The following is a 16,883-nucleotide window of genomic DNA, read 5'->3' as shown; positions in this document are numbered from 1 at the left end:
ATAGCATTAAAATTGTGTTTCTAAAATTGTTCAATTGGATTCAAATTCAACATTATGTAAAATGAAGCATATTACAATGATAGTTGAAAGCATTCTCGTAATCCAAGCGAATGTCTAGCTATGTGTATGAATTGAGAAAATATAGGTTAGATTTGAAATCTTGATAATATTAACTGTGTTTTTTATTGATGTTTTTAAAAGTCATGTGTGATACATTCTTGAAAGTTTGTTTAAATATTGTAATTCTTGACATCTCATGTATTTATCAATAAAGGAATGTGACATATTACATGTTCTAAATGACCCGGTGTTTATAGTTCTATGACACATCCAGTGTAGTTAAGACTCCACCTCCTTTTAGTTAAGTGGTGGTTGTAGAAAGAGAATAGTGGGAAGGTGACTATATAAGTGCTCTCTCACCCCCCTTGTAAGTTGGTTGGTTATTCTTGTCTTCTGCTCCTTGTTAATACAGTTTTTACTTGCGTTTTCTATACATATCGAGCTCTCTCTATTTCTCGCCTTCTCACACACACACACATATCACTTCTGTTGCACATAATCACTCTCGTTTATTTACACAACTGAATAAAACATTAATCTTAGACATGCCTCCTTCCTAAGGTGGTGGGTTAATACTCTGTTGAAAAAACTCTCTATGTGAAAATAATACATGGACAAACATAACAATCAACAACGGTTCGGTTCAGTTTGAGAGTGTCAAAACCGAACCGTTTAGAAATTTTGAAACCCGAACCGAACCACGAAACTGTTAAACCGAACTGAACCAGGAAACCGTTAAACCGAACCATTAAAAAAAATGTGAACCATTAAACCGTTAAAACCATGAGTGTGGTTTAGTTTCGGTTTTCGTTTTAGGTCAAAATTCAAATTTTAAAATTTAAAATAACTCATTATTTTAAAATTCTAAAAATATAAAATAATTCATTATTTTAAATTTTCAAAATTTTAAAGATTTTCTTAAAATGTGAGAATAAGGCCTGAAAATAAAAGATTTTTTAAAAACAAAATTTTAAAATTTCTTTAAAATTACAAAAAGAAAACCGTTAAATTGTTTAAACTACGATTTCTAATTGTTGAAACGGAACCAAACTGTTTAAAAAAACCTAAACCTGAAGCAAACCATTTAAACCATTAAGCCATTAATCCACAGTTTCGCAGTTCAATTCAATTCAAACCGAACCATTGCCAACTATTAGACGGACATATGTGTTCACCTTGCTTGGTGAACATTTGAGGATGAGACTCACATTGTCATGCCCGTATAGCAAGTCATTGTTAGGAAACAGGTCCCTCTGGATGGGAAGTCAGAAGAACAGTATTGATGAGCAAACCGGCCTCGGCCGAAACCGGATGAGGAATACCCAGCTACGGAAGACCCGGTGAGAACCGAATGACGAGTACCCGGCTACGGAGAGCCGGATGTTGTAGACCCGGTGAGAACCGGATGACGAGTACCCGGCTACAGAGAGCCAGATGTTGCAGACCCGGTGAGAACCGGATGACAAGTACCCGGCTACGGAGAGCCGGATTGTGCAGACCCGGTGAGAATCGGATGAGGAGTACCCGGAAACGGAGGACCCGATGAGAACCGAATGACGAGTACCCGGCAAGCGCCGGATGATGCAGGCCCGGTGAGGAGTGCTCACCGGATGAAGAAACATATTCGTAAATATGTTTCTGAGAGTCCATCGTGGCTATATTTGTAAATAGCCGAAAAGTCATATTTGTATAAATATGACTTAGGGCAAAAAAAATTGTAGACAGAGTGCGAAAGTGTTGTTGTCATTCTTCTTGGTGCAAGAAGTGAGAGCGCCTAATAGTGTACAGAGAGAGTGAGAGAGAGGAAGAGGTCGTTGCCTCTGATTGTAACCGCCGCTTGTGGCGAAGATAGAAAACTCGAGGTCGTGGCCTCGGTGCTTTCTTACTGTACATTCTGACATAGTGATAGTTTGCGGTCTGTGGGCTGCCGTGGTTTTTTCTCGAGTTTTGGGTTTTCCACGTAAACATCCTGTGTACTCTTCTCTCTATCGTGTTGTGTTTCATTCCCTGTTTTCTGTGTTTTATTCTAGGCTCGGTTGTGGCCGAGCATTGTTCAAAGGGAGCGTGTAGTTCTTGTCAATCATCTAATTCTTGCAAATTACCTTATATGTTGAGCATGCAATAGGTAAATGATATTCATCCTCCACTAGGTTTTCATTGCATACCTTGCACATTTTCATGTTTGGGTGATGATGACATAAAGCTACCTCAACACTTAATTTGTTTGAGTGAGTTCAAAGAAATGTTAAGGCTCTTTGAGAGACAAGGCTTATGGCCCATGGGGGTAGTAAGATGCGGTTTGATACGTTGCACAATTTAATCTTGTCTTGGGTCCAACATTAAGGGTTAACATTTGCAATGTCGTATTCCAAATTGGACATTTTAGCGTTGTGCCACTTCATCCTTAGTGTGTCTAGTAACCTGTCCTTGATGATCATATGCTACAAATCACCACATTTTTACTCCCCATCTTTAAAATCATTTCATGATGCCACACACCCAACTAGATGAGAGGAATTTTCCCTCATTGGTTTTTCATACCTTGCATCCAATATTCCAATTCATTTTGGTATTTTGGGATAGGGAATATTCTTGACTTTTGTGATATATTTTCATACTCTTTGCATGCCTAGTATCTTTATGAGCTGATCACATGTTTTTTTAATAGCATCACAGCATATGATTTTGAGGATTTTACCCTATCCGGATTTTCTCTATTTCATTCCATGCATTATGTGATAGTACCTCTCCACATTTCCACTCCATAGAGCTCGTGGATCACCATTGCATTGAATAACATCAATCTCACATCCAATCGTCAAATACCACTATTGTAGCATTAGTTCTCAAACATATTGAATCATAGTATACATTCCACCTTTTTTATGTTGATGAGACATTAATATGATGATATTTAAATATTTGCACCGATAGTATTGGTTTTCCCTTGTATGTAAAAGTGGGGTAGTGTCTTAGTTGCATTGCTTTTACAGCCATCCATTTTATTTTGTAATGTTAATCATAAGCCAATTGATTTGATATAGCAGGGCTTCCTAGAGTGTTGCTTGTAAAGCATAGCGGCGCCTTTAAACGACTACATTTTTAGCAAATAAATAGTGATACCCCCCTCTCATTTTTTTGACACTTTGTTGCACCCTGATGCATCTCTAGGGGTGGAAGTATAGGATGGTAGCATCCCTAAACCTACTTGGAAAGAGTTTGAAAATGTCCAAAGCATTTTCTTAAAGTGTTTCTATAAGTTAAGAAACAAACAAACAACATATACCCTCCTCCTACTTGAGACGGGATCACTTCCCATTGAGATCATGGCCATAGAAAGGATTGTCAAATACATGCCCAAGTTTCAAAAAAAGTTCCTAACATCGACTTCCTAGAATCGAACGGGAAGCAAACAAAAATATCCAAAAGATGCACAAAATCAAAATGTTGTGTTTCGATTGGATGCAAGATATAGAAAAATGGTTTGGTAGATGGAATGCAACACACTTGCTTCATCATGCACCACTAGATTCCTTTGTAAATGAAGCCTTTTTGCAACGCAATGTATCACGACATGGAAAAAATGTGGAGGCTGACACCTCATACATTATACTACACATGTTGCACCTAACTACAAAACTATATACTTTGTTGAATGGGGAAACTGTACACATCAATACATGTTAGAGCCCATCTCGTTGTCTGCCATCTGAACCATTGATTCCATGGGGCTTAGCTCACACCATTGCGATGTGAGACGGGGTGTTGGGGCACGAGTGATGAGAGTGATCAACTATGCACACTTTGCTCAAAACAAGTTCGGGAGTCTGAGTATCACACATTGATACAATGCACATCTTTGACCAAACCGAATCCTTGCACAAATTTCTCTCACAATAAACAAGGATACGTGTCTGTCAAAAGTTTGTAGCCTTTGTATATGACTATTTTTTGCTCATCTATTGTAGGTAAGCACCCATAATCTTTCATCTAAAAAAAACATGAATTAAGATTACTTCTCATTTTATGTTTTTTAAAAGTTTAAACTCCAAACACAATTTTACACTTACAAAATGGGTCTTAAGGACTTTTATGTTGCTGCTTCCCAGGTGAGAAGCATGGCCCATGCGTACACAAACCGCGGCGGCTTCCTATTTTATGACACAAACCCACCAAGTTAGTGATACAGTATACTACCATATAATGTACAATAAACTCACACAATTAACATGATTAATATTCAAGGAGACATACCTTTTGTTGTGAGGATTGCACATTTAAGTGCACCTCTTTACAAAAATGTGCCCAAGTGCACTTGTCCACAGACGGTGGTCTCGTGACATTTAGTTCCGATTTTGCAACCCTCCTGTTAGAAAAGTGAAAACTTATGTTAGATTGGCTTCTCATATAGGCGAGGCATCCATCAGCCTATGGTAAATATAATTTATGTTATAGTTTCTTATTTTATAATTGGGTACTCTTTTTGCCCTTGACATAATGTAGCCTATAGGTACATGTCACTATACCATCCGAGGAAGAAGATAATGACATGGATGATTGGGTTGATTGGTATAAGCTTGGTCATGAGAGAAGTTCACGATCAAGATAAGAGCTCAAGAATTGGAGCGAGATGTATTTTTACGTTCCATGCCTCCTGGTCACACAACATACACATTGGGAGACCATCCAATTCTTGCATGCCTTTGATAATTCAACTATGTACATACAATTGACAGCAATATGGAGGAGTATGATGGGGATGATGAGAGGGAAGTGCAAGTAGATGGAGGGTAGAAGCCTTTAGTGTTGTCATCACGATCATTTTGGTATGTGGTCATCTGGACTTGGTAGACACTTTCATCTTCGGCCAATTTGAGATACTCCTTACAAATACTTGCACAATTCCGCATGAGCTAGAGTAGCCAATTCCCTCTTTCCATTCCATTGGTCGATGGTGGTACATTCCTAGACACCAAGTCAAGTTAGTTCCCAAGATGAATACCCAAGTAAGAAGTAGTTTTGGACAAGAATATCTAAAGAAGCTAAACCTTTTAAAAACTCATTCTAAACCTCGTAATCTTAAAGTTAACATAGTACATACACACAAAAGGAGGTCTTCATTCGGTTCCTAGGTAAGAATAGCCACCATGTTACAAGACAAGGTTTGTCATAAAAACTAATGACCTTGTTTTTTCTTATAGTTGGATAAATATGTTCAAAATTTATGATCTATGGTTTTAACTTTTATTAGCACTACCTCTCTAAATATTGATTAGCTCAATGAAATTAATACTTTCGCATGTTCGTTGCGAGTTTATTCCAAAATACTTTCGACATTCTATAAAATAGATATGTTAATGAATATTGTTTGTTAATAGTAGAAAAGTGATATTGTAATATCAATTTGTACTAAAATGTTATTTGCGACAAACATTTTTGTAGGGTTACCTATGACCGCATGTGGAGAGAATAGATACGTACACTTTGTTTGTCATCATAGAACCAACCACATTTGTTTGAGATGCCTAAATGTGAGGGCTCACTTATAGACAAGAATGAACACTTTTGAACTGGCAAGCAAGAGAAGTGTAATCACATGGTTGATTATATTATCTTAGAAACATTTTTCTATTTAAAGAAATATCACCAAAAAATTGTCTGAATGTTTAGCTGATGCCAAAATTTGTTTTTTTTCCTTGTTTGAATGCATTCTTGGCATTATTAGTATAAGAGTACTACTAAGAGTATTCTGATTTTGCCTAACACCCCCTCAAAACCTATTAGTAGCCCATTGTATTATTTAAAGAAATATCACCAAAAAATTGTCTGAATGTTTAGCTGATGCCAAAATTTGTTTTTTTTCCTTGTTTGAATGCATTCTTGGCATTATTAGTATAAGAGTACTACTAAGAGTATTCTGATTTTGCTTAACACCCCCTCAAAACCTATTAGTAGCCCATTGTACAATGTTAAACTTTTCCTTTTTTTCTTTTATCTTTGAAAATTAATAAAAATACAAATATTTGACAAATACAAAGCCCTTTCTCTCTAAGCTATGCATATTGCATTCCATCCATTAAAGACACGACTCTTTGTCTCTCCTTCTCTCTCTAAAGAGCCAATAAGTATGACTAGAAAGTTTGCATATTGCCAACATATAGTACTGGTCCTTTGTTCTATGAATGAATTCATTTACTCAAAGGGCGATTTTGAGTTGTGAGAAAAGTGAATCAAAGTTCTTTGGGTTCAATTTCCCTATGCTACAGGAGCGACAACTTCCATCCTTTGTCATGATGTGGCCTTCCATTTGAGTATACATAGACATTCTCTAATAGGGTTGTAGTGCTAATGGTTAACAATGTTGCCACCCATAGTACGAGTTTTGTATGATCATTAATGATGAATATTGTTCGCCTTTCTCTTGGATTTAGATGGTAGAAGCTCAAATAGTTCTTTCCAAATTCACTCACATTTACTTCACATAAACTTTATTTTACTTAATTATTGCCATATAAGCCACTCCACTTAACAGTGACGTGATGTGGCAAGTCTAAAGGTAAAAAACGGGTAAGAGAGGGGAGGGGGCCAGCTATAAAACTAGAAGTTTGAATATGTAAAAATAAAAATAATAGTAAGTAAACAGCCTTGTGGGCAAAAGAGTGAAGAGTTTGAATCTTTGTCAAATCATATAGTGGAACTATTCCTTTTTTCCATTTTTCAATGTAAAAAGGGTAGATAAGCATTTAATGTTCAACAGAGGAGCCTCTTTCTCTATAAAAAGAGGAGAAGAGGGTTTATTTTGAGTTGCTCATTTTGAGTTTTTGGAATGGACCACTTGGGTTTTGCATGGTTTCTTCATCTTACTATTTTCTTTACTACTTTGAGTTTTAGGGATTCTTATTACTCTTTGATGAGAGTTTAGGTTTCTTCCTTCTTCGTCTTATCACTCAAAACTTAGGGCTAGGGAGTGGGTGAGTGTGAGTGTAAGAGTGGTTGGTTATCTTGTCCTCCAACTTCCCTGTTTTGTAGAAAGCTCAACACACAATTGTGGAATCTTAAGCGGCCCACAAACACTAATTCAACTCCAAAGCCATTGTCGTTGAACATAGTCAAGGTTGCCTCAACGATACTACTAAGCTTGGAACTGCATCATTGGGCCATTAAGCTTATTCTGTTTTATCCCATTACCACCATTTTACTTAATCATTTTGATTATTTAGTAAACCCTAACGTTCAAAGTTGTTTCTTGTGTAATCATTTGCAATTTTGGTCTTTAATATGGTGTACATTGTATTAATCGAAGTTTATTAAAGTTAATCTCGTGATTATTCACTCCTAAGTGCGTTCTTGGTAGAGAGAGAGAGAGAGAGAAAGAGAAAGAGAGAGGAGAAGGGAGAGGAAAGTCGCGGCAACCGGCGAATGAACCCTCGCCTCACTCAAATCCCATAGTCACTTGAACATTCGTCTTATCGAGCATTCACCTTGCCCTAATCCCCGACTTTCCATGCCACGAGGCCAACAAAACCTTAGGTTAATCCATGGAATGCTATAAAAGAGAATCTATACAAGGAAACCTACAAAGGGGTGAGAAGAGTTTCTCACACGACATCATTTCCTCCCTAGTTTAGGCCCCTTGTGCTCCAACTCGATAGCACATGCATGCATGTTTACACGACAACTAATTAGAGTTTTATATCGTTGTATTTGAATTGATTCCATGAACTTTTGATGTACGATGCCATTTTAATTTCTATATAGAACTATTTATGACAAACTAAATATCTTGTGTTATATGATCAAATAGGATCGCAATGGACTTTTTGGCTTGAAAATCCGAGAACGTTTCATAGAGATAAGCAAAAACTGATGATTATGACAAAAGCAAAATTCAGCATACTACACTGAAAGATTCACTACACCATCAAGAAAGATAGAGGTGTCAAAACCATTAAGAGTATATTTTCCTTGTTATTCATTACCATTTCTTTTTTTATCTTACCTCCCATGGATAAGAGATAATTGCCCAATGGCATTGTTATGCATGTCTCACCATGGGTTAGGTACAAGCCTTATCCCTTGTATCATAAGTGGTTTCTCGCCTCCATCGTTTAGATGTTGTACCCAATCCTAAAGTGTTATTTCATCTTGTACTCTCAACCCCCAACATGCCAGTGTATCTAAGTGGTATGCTCTACTCGAGTGCTCCACGTTCAATCATAACAAGGCACAACCTGGGCCCATCCTTCGTGAAATTTGTCTACCAACTAGAGTGTTAAGTCTCAATCGCAATGTTCATCGGTAAGATTGTCAAGCATCGAGAGCTGCTTATCATGCCATCACACTTAATTTGGGTCTCATAGCTAATAATACGTGATTAGAACCCGGACAACGGGGTCTAATCAAACAAACAGCCACACAAAATGAAACCTAAGGGGCATTTGATGGAATTAAGATAAAATTTGCAAGGGTATTATGGGTATTATGAGAGGCTTTGCCATACACACATACATGACCCGAGCACAGAGCACATAGAGAAGAGAAGAGAAGAGAAGAGAGGGATTCTCTTCCATCTCCATTTTGCCCAACTGCATATGAATGATTGGGCGGGGGATGTCAGTGGGTCCTTTAGCTATCTCCTTTTTGAGGTCTTCTTGAAAACAAAGCTCTTTTCTTTCTTTCTGTCTGAAGAAGAAGAAGAAGCTCATCATCATCTTCATCATCATCATCTTCTTCTTCATTCTCCGTCTCCTCACCATTCATTACATCTTCAAAACCAACACCTCTGACCCATCATCAGATTCCTCCGAAAGATTACTAGAAATTTGGTGGTCATCTCCTCAATCCATACCTTTTTCTTCCTTATAATTAGTCATTGATCTTGAATAAGAATAGTAGTAATAATAATAATAAACTTGTCTGTTTTGTAATTAGTTCCTCATCGTCTTCGTCATCGCTTTGCATTGACCAGGTATGGGTGATGCTGAAGATGTTCAACCTCTTGTCTGTGACAATGGATCGGGCATGGTCAAGGTAAATGAATATCTCCATTTTTATTTCCTCTACTAGGTTAATATGAGGGTTTTTTAAGAGAAACCTTCTTGGGAAGGAAGGGATTTGACGATCCTCGTAGTTGTGGAAACGATGGTGATGATGGTTGTGATGAAGATCCATGTTAAGGGATGTGGTGATGATGATGTATATGAGGCTTTTAAATCAGAATCTCTCCATGTAAAGGACTGTAATGATGCATAGTGTTGTGGAAATGATGTTCATTTGCATGGTGTTGGTGTTGGTGTTGGTATGATAATATTATGATAATGATGATTTGGTGATGGTGAATGGTAGATGTTGCTCATCATGATCATGTGGTGATGTGATAGTGTGATATGATGCGATGATGCGATGTGATGTGAGTATGCAATGATGATGATCATGCCTTTCTCACATCGGGTCTTCTTCGTGTGTCTGACACAACAGGCGGGGTTTGCCGGAGATGATGCACCTCGTGCAGTGTTCCCAAGCATAATAGGAAGGCCTCGCCACACGGGGGTCATGGTTGGGATGGGACAAAAAGATGCCTATGTGGGAGATGAGGCCCAATCAAAGAGAGGTATATTGACCCTGAAGTACCCTATTGAACATGGTATCGTGACGAATTGGGACGACATGGAGAAGATATGGCATCATACCTTGTATAATGAACTCCGAGTCGCCCCTGAAGAACACCCGATCCTGCTTACCGAAGCTCCCCTCAACCCTAAAGCAAATAGGGAGAAGATGACCCAGATTATGTTCGACACTTTCAATGTTCCAGCCATGTATGTCGGCATCCAAGCCGTGCTATCTTTATATGCTAGTGGAAGGACCACGGGTGAGATCGTATGCCTGTTTTGTTAGGATTAAACTTCCCTATTTTGTTAATTAACTCCCTAACATGATTAATCTATGTATCTAATTATCCTCAGGTAAGCAGCCTAAATTTATGTCCTTAGAATGTAGCTATGGTCATGCTTGTAGTAACATCAATTGATTGTATTTTATATGTGCTTTTTTTCCCATTTAGGTATTGTGTTGGACTCTGGCGATGGTGTCACTCACACAGTCCCCATTTACGAGGGTTATGCCCTTCCGCACGCTATACTTCGGCTCGACCTCGCCGGACGTGACCTCACGGATTCCCTCATGAAGATTCTTACTGAACGTGGATATTCCTTCACCACCAGTGCCGAAAGAGAAATCGTTCGCGATGTAAAAGAGAAGCTGGCCTATGTGGCTCTAGATTTTGAACAAGAGATGGAGACATCGAAATCGAGCTCATCTATTGACAAGAACTACGAGTTGCCCGATGGGCAAGTGATCACGATCGGTGCCGAAAGGTTCCGATGCGCCGAGGTGCTCTTTCAACCATCTCTCATCGGTATGGAATCACCGGGAATACATGAAACGACCTACAATTCGATCATGAAGTGTGATGTGGATATCCGTAAAGATCTTTACGGGAATATAGTGTTGAGTGGCGGTACTACCATGTTTCCTGGTATTGCCGATCGTATGAGCAAGGAGATCACGGCACTTGCTCCTAGTAGCATGAAAATTAAGGTTGTTGCACCGCCCGAGAGGAAATATAGTGTATGGATCGGAGGGTCAATTTTAGCCTCATTGAGCACTTTCCAACAGGTATTTTTTAGATTTTGCATTGCTCTTTTTCTTTCTTTGTCAACCTCGACATAAATTTTGATATATGAAGAAAAAAGGCTTTACTTAAACACGTTTCATGTGTTTGTGAATCAATTTGTAGATGTGGATTGCAAAGTCAGAGTACGATGAATCCGGCCCTTCGATTGTGCATCGGAAATGTTTCTAAGAAGAGTTTATCAAAAATATATTGGGCTTATGATGTTTTTTCTTTATCTCAAGGAATTCTTTCTCAATAAAGGACACTTAATATGATTATCATTGTAGTTTGTTTTTTTTTAATTGATATTTGTTTGATTTATTTGAACATACTCTGTTATTATTTGATCAGTTCCAACACAGCATCACATATTTCTTGTAAGAAGAACATATAATTAAGTGATGGCTTTTTCTTGTTGCAACTAGTTTGGTTGAAAATTGAAACACTAACAATTGCATAGTTAAAGAGTGATTATCCCCTAGAATGCACTTAAAAATGAGAACTCTTTGTACATACATTCTTACAAATATATCTAAGATAAATGCTCCAAAGGCTCACGTTATCTCTCTAAAGAATGGTTAAGATTTAAAAACTAAAAGTAGAAGACATCATCTTTTAGTGGAAGATTATGTTAGCTAGCTTTATGCTCGTATGTTGCTTGGGGAGACAGCTCATTTGCAAGTTTTCTAATAATTAGACAGTGTGTCTACTCCACCTCACTTCGTTGGGGACACAAAACCTCTTTTATTTATCACGGTCTCCTTGTGATATCCATGTACTTTTCAAAGTTCAAGTTCAACACAAGTATAATCATTCATTGATTTTTACTCTTGATTTATCGAAATAGATCCTTTTGGGAAATTTGGTGGATGTTTATATGATGTCGACATTCTCTCCATCACCATGTCTCCCTTTTATTTGTTCTGAATTTTATTATATCGCAATTAGGCTATCAATGCAAAGTCTTGGGTTCAAACGTTGACCCCCTTTTCTTGGACTCCATGGCAAATTGGTGTATTGAACCCACAAACTCACAATCTCCAAACAACATAGACACCCATCTAAACATTAATTGCCTCTCTCTCTCTCTCTCTCTCTCTCTCTCTCTCTCTCTCTCTCTCTCTATGAACATTTGGAACAAAATATGCACATAATGGGATCTATGAACATTTGAAGCAAAATGATATAACATAGATGTGGAGGATCTATTTGCATTTACAAATTGAATGTTAAAATCTTCTTATGAAGAAGAAATGGGTTTGGAATATCTTTATAAGCATGCTGGTAGTGTCGTAGGTAAAGAGATAAAAGCATAGGACAAGGGCTTTATGAATATTGGTTCTTCATTTGGCACTATTTTGGGAAGTAAAATAGGTATTTCTTCATTAGTCACTATTAATGGTATCCCATTTAGTAAAGATACTTGACTGTGAAGATCACCCGCATCTGGTGTGAGATGATATTCCATTCTTATGGTTGCTTCAGCAGAAGGGGGTTGAAGTGAAAGATCAACATGGTAGGCAGTTTGGTTGTTAAGATTTAAGAAAATGATCGTAATACCATCCTACACAAAAATGAATGGAAACCTTAAGAATATATTATGTATATTTAGTTGCCATCCCATTGATTGTTTTGGCTAAGATCTTATCAACCACAAGATACTTGCATAAACTAAAGAATGGATTAAAAAATAAACAAGATTGCGCTTACATTTCCTTTTGAGCAATGAGTGTAGGCTCGCAAAAATGGTGATCCAGAGACATTGGTCTTTAAGACTTTTGGGCCCATCAAACGATGCCATAAAAGTGCCCTAAAATCAAAGGCATTGAACTATTAAAAAAGAAATGGGGTATTCTAATACGAACGACATGTTAATCATCACATAATTGGGAATGCCAATATAGTATTAAGTCTAGGAAACTTACCCATAGTAATCCGGATTTGGAGTATATGTTGTCGTATTGAGGAGTCCATAATTACCACCAATCAAAGATTGTCGGCAATAACATTTTGTTCCAAAGGTTGCAGACATTCCAAGTTGATCAAGATACCTACAATATTTTACAATTCACTTTTACTTAGAGGTCTAAGATGCCCCTAGAAAATAATCATGTCACAATTCACAAGTTTCCTTTATACATTTGTCACCACACAATGATCCTCTTTTCTTTTTCCATTTTCATTTATCTTAAGATTGTGAGTATCTCATTACCAAAATCCCATAGCAAAAGCATTTGTGATAAGGTTACGCCCACTATTATAAGCCCCTCCAGATTCTCCAACCCAAGGGCTTACAGAATGTCCATGTTTTTCTAGTACTTCTTTTACAAGTGAAAAAGTGGATGCTTCTTTATCCAAATAGGAAGGATCAAAAATCTTTTGCATCAAATTAGTATCCACCCCTGGAAGAAAGAAAGAAAGAAAACTAGGATTAAGAAAATAAGCTAGCAATGGATGTATTGATCTGCCAATGTAATAGCTAAAAACAAGCACAAGACACTAATGAAGATTGCATGATTCTCTAAAACGATATGTTATTTACACTTTAGCATCTAGTCTTTCGTTGGACCAACGTTCTTTGAACCCCTAGAGTCCTTCAGTAGACCAACGTTCTTTGAACCCTTATATTCACATTGGATGCAAATATTATTGCTCCATCGTTACTCTAATAAATCACAAAAATATATTTATATTGGAAAGTGCCATTGTCCAAGGACATATATCATGTGTTGGTAGGTTAACCGCGCACATGCACACACATAAAGAGTACAACCCAATGGTTCAACACATGAATAATGTAATGGAACTTACTCTTGTAGCTTGGAAGATAAGGTAAATTATGAATAAAGTAATAAGCGTTATTGTTGTAACTTGTACTAAAGCCAAAAGCCAAAATTACCTGCACCAAGGTTATAAATGTGGTGAGAGAGAACATCAATGGTTGGGATTGATAAGGAGGTTGTTGCGATGGTGGCTTGAAGGAAATTGTTTGTCCATGTCTCATCGAAGAATCCATCGGGGGCTACCAATTGTGGAATCTCATTATCCTTGTTATAGACTTCCTCTATAATCTTTCGCAGTGCAATCACATCAGTCGCATATTGCTTTGCTTGTACTTGTGTTCCTACCCCAGAACCCGAAAGCTCGTTGCCTATCACCCCACAAATTACAAAGTACACAAGATCCATGAATATACAACATGCCCATTGAAGTTTTTGGTGTGATTGATCATAGATTGCATAAATTAGTAGTCTACCGAATTCCCATGCGCTTATCTTATAACCCATGTCATGTGTGTATTGAATGAAGTCCATCGCATTTGTTGGATCCCATGGTCCTTGAGATTGATTCGGTCCGGTCCTCCCAAATAATGCATTTATTCCGAATGCAACCTCGGCCCTAGCATACATGTGTTATGTTAGGTGTTACTTTGTGCACATGGTTAGAACTTATATATGTATACTATTTGACAGAATAACCATGAAAGGGCAAATTATCAATGGCATATGTGTGGAATCCCTCACCCAACACTTTGGAAGAATCGGTTTAGCTCGTCCCATCGCCACATCGGGAGACAGCCTCCCGAGAACCCGAACATGTGGGAAGTGTTCTTGACGAAGGGGAGGCATGGCGCAGCTTTCTCGCCCACATGGTACACGACATTGTCTTGCAATGTTCCCCCGAGCCTAAGCTTGAGAGGAGAAAACGCTACGGGATCACGACACCAAAACCGAACCCACAAGGACACAAAACAAAATGAGGGTCTTTCTTACAAGGGGGGTAGAAACCAACATCTTAAGTGTGTCAAATATTGTCACAAAAATTGTAGGTAAGTTCATGTAATGTAAAGGTAACACTTTCAAGCCTTTTTCTTTTGTTAACACTCAGACGAATGAATTGATCCATTTGATCAAATACCTTTGATAGCATTCTGAAGAAGAACGCTGGATAGGTTCTGTTTTCAACCAAAAACAACAAAGCACAAATGAATTACTCGAGAATTACATCCAAAATCAATTCAAAATTCCTCCTATTCATTTCAAACTTTTAAATGCTTATGTGAATTTTTTGGGGTTGAAATGCCTTACGAGGTTGAGGAGGGATGCGTTGCCCCAGCTACAGGTCCCATAGTCACATTTGTCAGGCGGCCACCAGTCGAGAGTGGCACACACGAAAGTCTCGGCCGTTTCGTCCGTCCGGCCACCGATGGCCGCCCGCCCGTCCACCTCGACACGCACCGAGAGGCCGTCCGCACAACCAATGGCGGCACGACCAATCCCACCCAATATCACCCCCAATGCCAACAAGACCGCCACCGCCGCCATTATGCTTCTCTCCTCCTCCTACACACACAAAACTACACCAAAAGAGAGGGACGATATAGAGCTTGCTTGGAAGACAAAGAACAAGAAAAACTTGGAAGGTATTTGGACATGCACTTACAATTATATATATAGATAGATAGATAGATAGATAGCTAAATAGATAGATGTGTATAGATAAAGATAGATATGGATATATCCACCTTGAGAAGTTGTTTACACATGGAGACTAGCACTCCCACTCTTGTTCCATCTTGGAAAGATAATAGGAAGGAGGAGTTAGAAATATATATATACGCACACATGTAAGAAGATGAAGAATGTATGAATTGTTTACCTTTTACACACACATTTCTCCTACCTAGGGGCCTTAGCAACCATGTACACATACATACATACATACATACATGTTTTGCTAGCTACATCTATATATGTACTATACACTTTTACAAATATATCTTCCTTTTGCCACATTTACACACCTTCATAAATATACCCCCCCCCCCCCACCACCACCACCATCCATCCTACATTTATCCCCCCTTCAAATTTAAGCATGTCCACCTTACTATAGCTTCATATGCTTCATTAATGAACAAACAAAATAACCTTTTCTTTAGGATTGCATTGGACTTCGCCCTTAGCTTACATATCATTGGATGAATAACACGTCTATAATTACAATATCTTAACTTGCACTCGATACTCTCTTTTCGATGCCACCATCACAAATTTATTCAAAGCAGGTCATTTTTCATCTTTACATAATAAATAAACTTGCAATGATGGTATACCTCGTTGATAAGAGCTCCACAAGACATGTACTTCTGGAAAGAAATGATTGTACAATTTAGCTAAGGATATAATGCTAGGTAGGTTAGTGTCTGACTAAAATCATGCAATAAAAATGTGTTAACAATCTGGTTGTTACTATGTAATTTTATTTGAAAAATATCAAACTTCTATAACGTGGTCTATGTCAAAATCTCGCTTTAGCCACAAATATTGTCACAATGTTTTTTTGCATAAGTGATGAGTTGAAATTGTGTATGCAAATGAATCAACAGAAAATTTTATTGAGGCAATCATAAATACGCAATATTAGCTTATCATCGAAAAGAAAAATCTTGAATAGTTGTATATGCTTCAATGTAAAAGTGCTCCTTTATTCAGCTTTTCGTTACGGCATAACATGAAAATGTGATCTACTCATCTACTCGCTTTGGGCCTCCCCATGCTCAACTTTTGATTCACAATGATCGTGGTTCTATCCGTAGAAAAGAGGGACTTGTCATCATATTTTCACTTTGAATAATGTGGATATAAAACCACGTATGTCTTGATATTCCCTATGTTTCTAATTATTCCTCTTGTATATGTGCTTAATCATCATTTTCATGCAATTAGAGGCCTCTACTTTGACTAAGAATTTATAGGCATCTTTGGAAAGAAGCAAGTGCGCACTATTATTTTCTTTCTCTTCTTCTTCTTCTTCTTCTTCTTTTTCCAAAACACACACTATTATTTTCCTACACATATAAGTAACACTACAATCATTTTCCTTTTAATATATTCAGGTTTAAGAAGAAAGGAATAAGGGAAACTTACAAACACACACACATACAAAGCTACCCTTTTCCCTTGCTTGATAATACAATATACAATGCATACGTTGTTGACATTTCTTTAGGGAAGTATTTCCCAAGCTCAAAGTTTAAAATTCATCTGACTGCTAAGGTAAGAATATAGAGAAAAAGATAAAAGAGAGTCACATAAAGCGACCTAACCGTGAAAGTGACAGAAAGGTGTGTGTGTGTGTGTGTGTG

The 16,883-nt window shown here is 37.7% G+C and overlaps 2 protein-coding genes across 2 annotated transcripts; one reads left to right on the top strand and one right to left on the bottom strand.

The window, feature by feature from the left end:
- The first annotated feature begins 8,616 nt into the window (after positions 1-8,616).
- Positions 8,617-11,064, top strand: LOC147868925 (actin-7-like). The gene is made up of 5 exons (XM_087324803.1): positions 8,617-8,885; positions 8,992-9,090; positions 9,538-9,931; positions 10,124-10,737; positions 10,859-11,064. Exons 2-5 carry the CDS (start codon positions 9,031-9,033, stop codon positions 10,922-10,924), a joined length of 1,134 nt encoding a protein of 377 aa, XP_087180929.1. The 5' UTR covers positions 8,617-8,885; positions 8,992-9,030; the 3' UTR covers positions 10,925-11,064.
- An 819-nt stretch (positions 11,065-11,883) lies between these two features.
- LOC147868924 (heparanase-like protein 3) lies at positions 11,884-15,321 on the bottom strand. Its single transcript, XM_087324792.1, has 10 exons — positions 15,261-15,321; positions 14,824-15,092; positions 14,654-14,690; positions 14,260-14,443; positions 13,992-14,134; positions 13,635-13,886; positions 12,948-13,137; positions 12,661-12,786; positions 12,446-12,545; positions 11,884-12,299 (listed from the first exon to the last, which is right to left on the bottom strand). Exons 2-10 carry the CDS (start codon positions 15,058-15,060, stop codon positions 12,006-12,008), a joined length of 1,563 nt encoding a protein of 520 aa, XP_087180918.1. The 5' UTR covers positions 15,061-15,092; positions 15,261-15,321; the 3' UTR covers positions 11,884-12,005.
- Between the last annotated feature and the right edge of the window lie 1,562 nt (positions 15,322-16,883).

This window comes from Azolla caroliniana, unplaced genomic scaffold (genome assembly GCF_043228905.1).
Source record: "Azolla caroliniana isolate FFs.n. ecotype wild unplaced genomic scaffold, voAzoCaro1.0.p SCAF_1, whole genome shotgun sequence".
In the NCBI taxonomy this organism is placed as follows: domain Eukaryota; kingdom Viridiplantae; phylum Streptophyta; class Polypodiopsida; order Salviniales; family Salviniaceae; genus Azolla; species Azolla caroliniana.
This window is presented reverse-complemented; position numbering and strand designations above follow the sequence as displayed.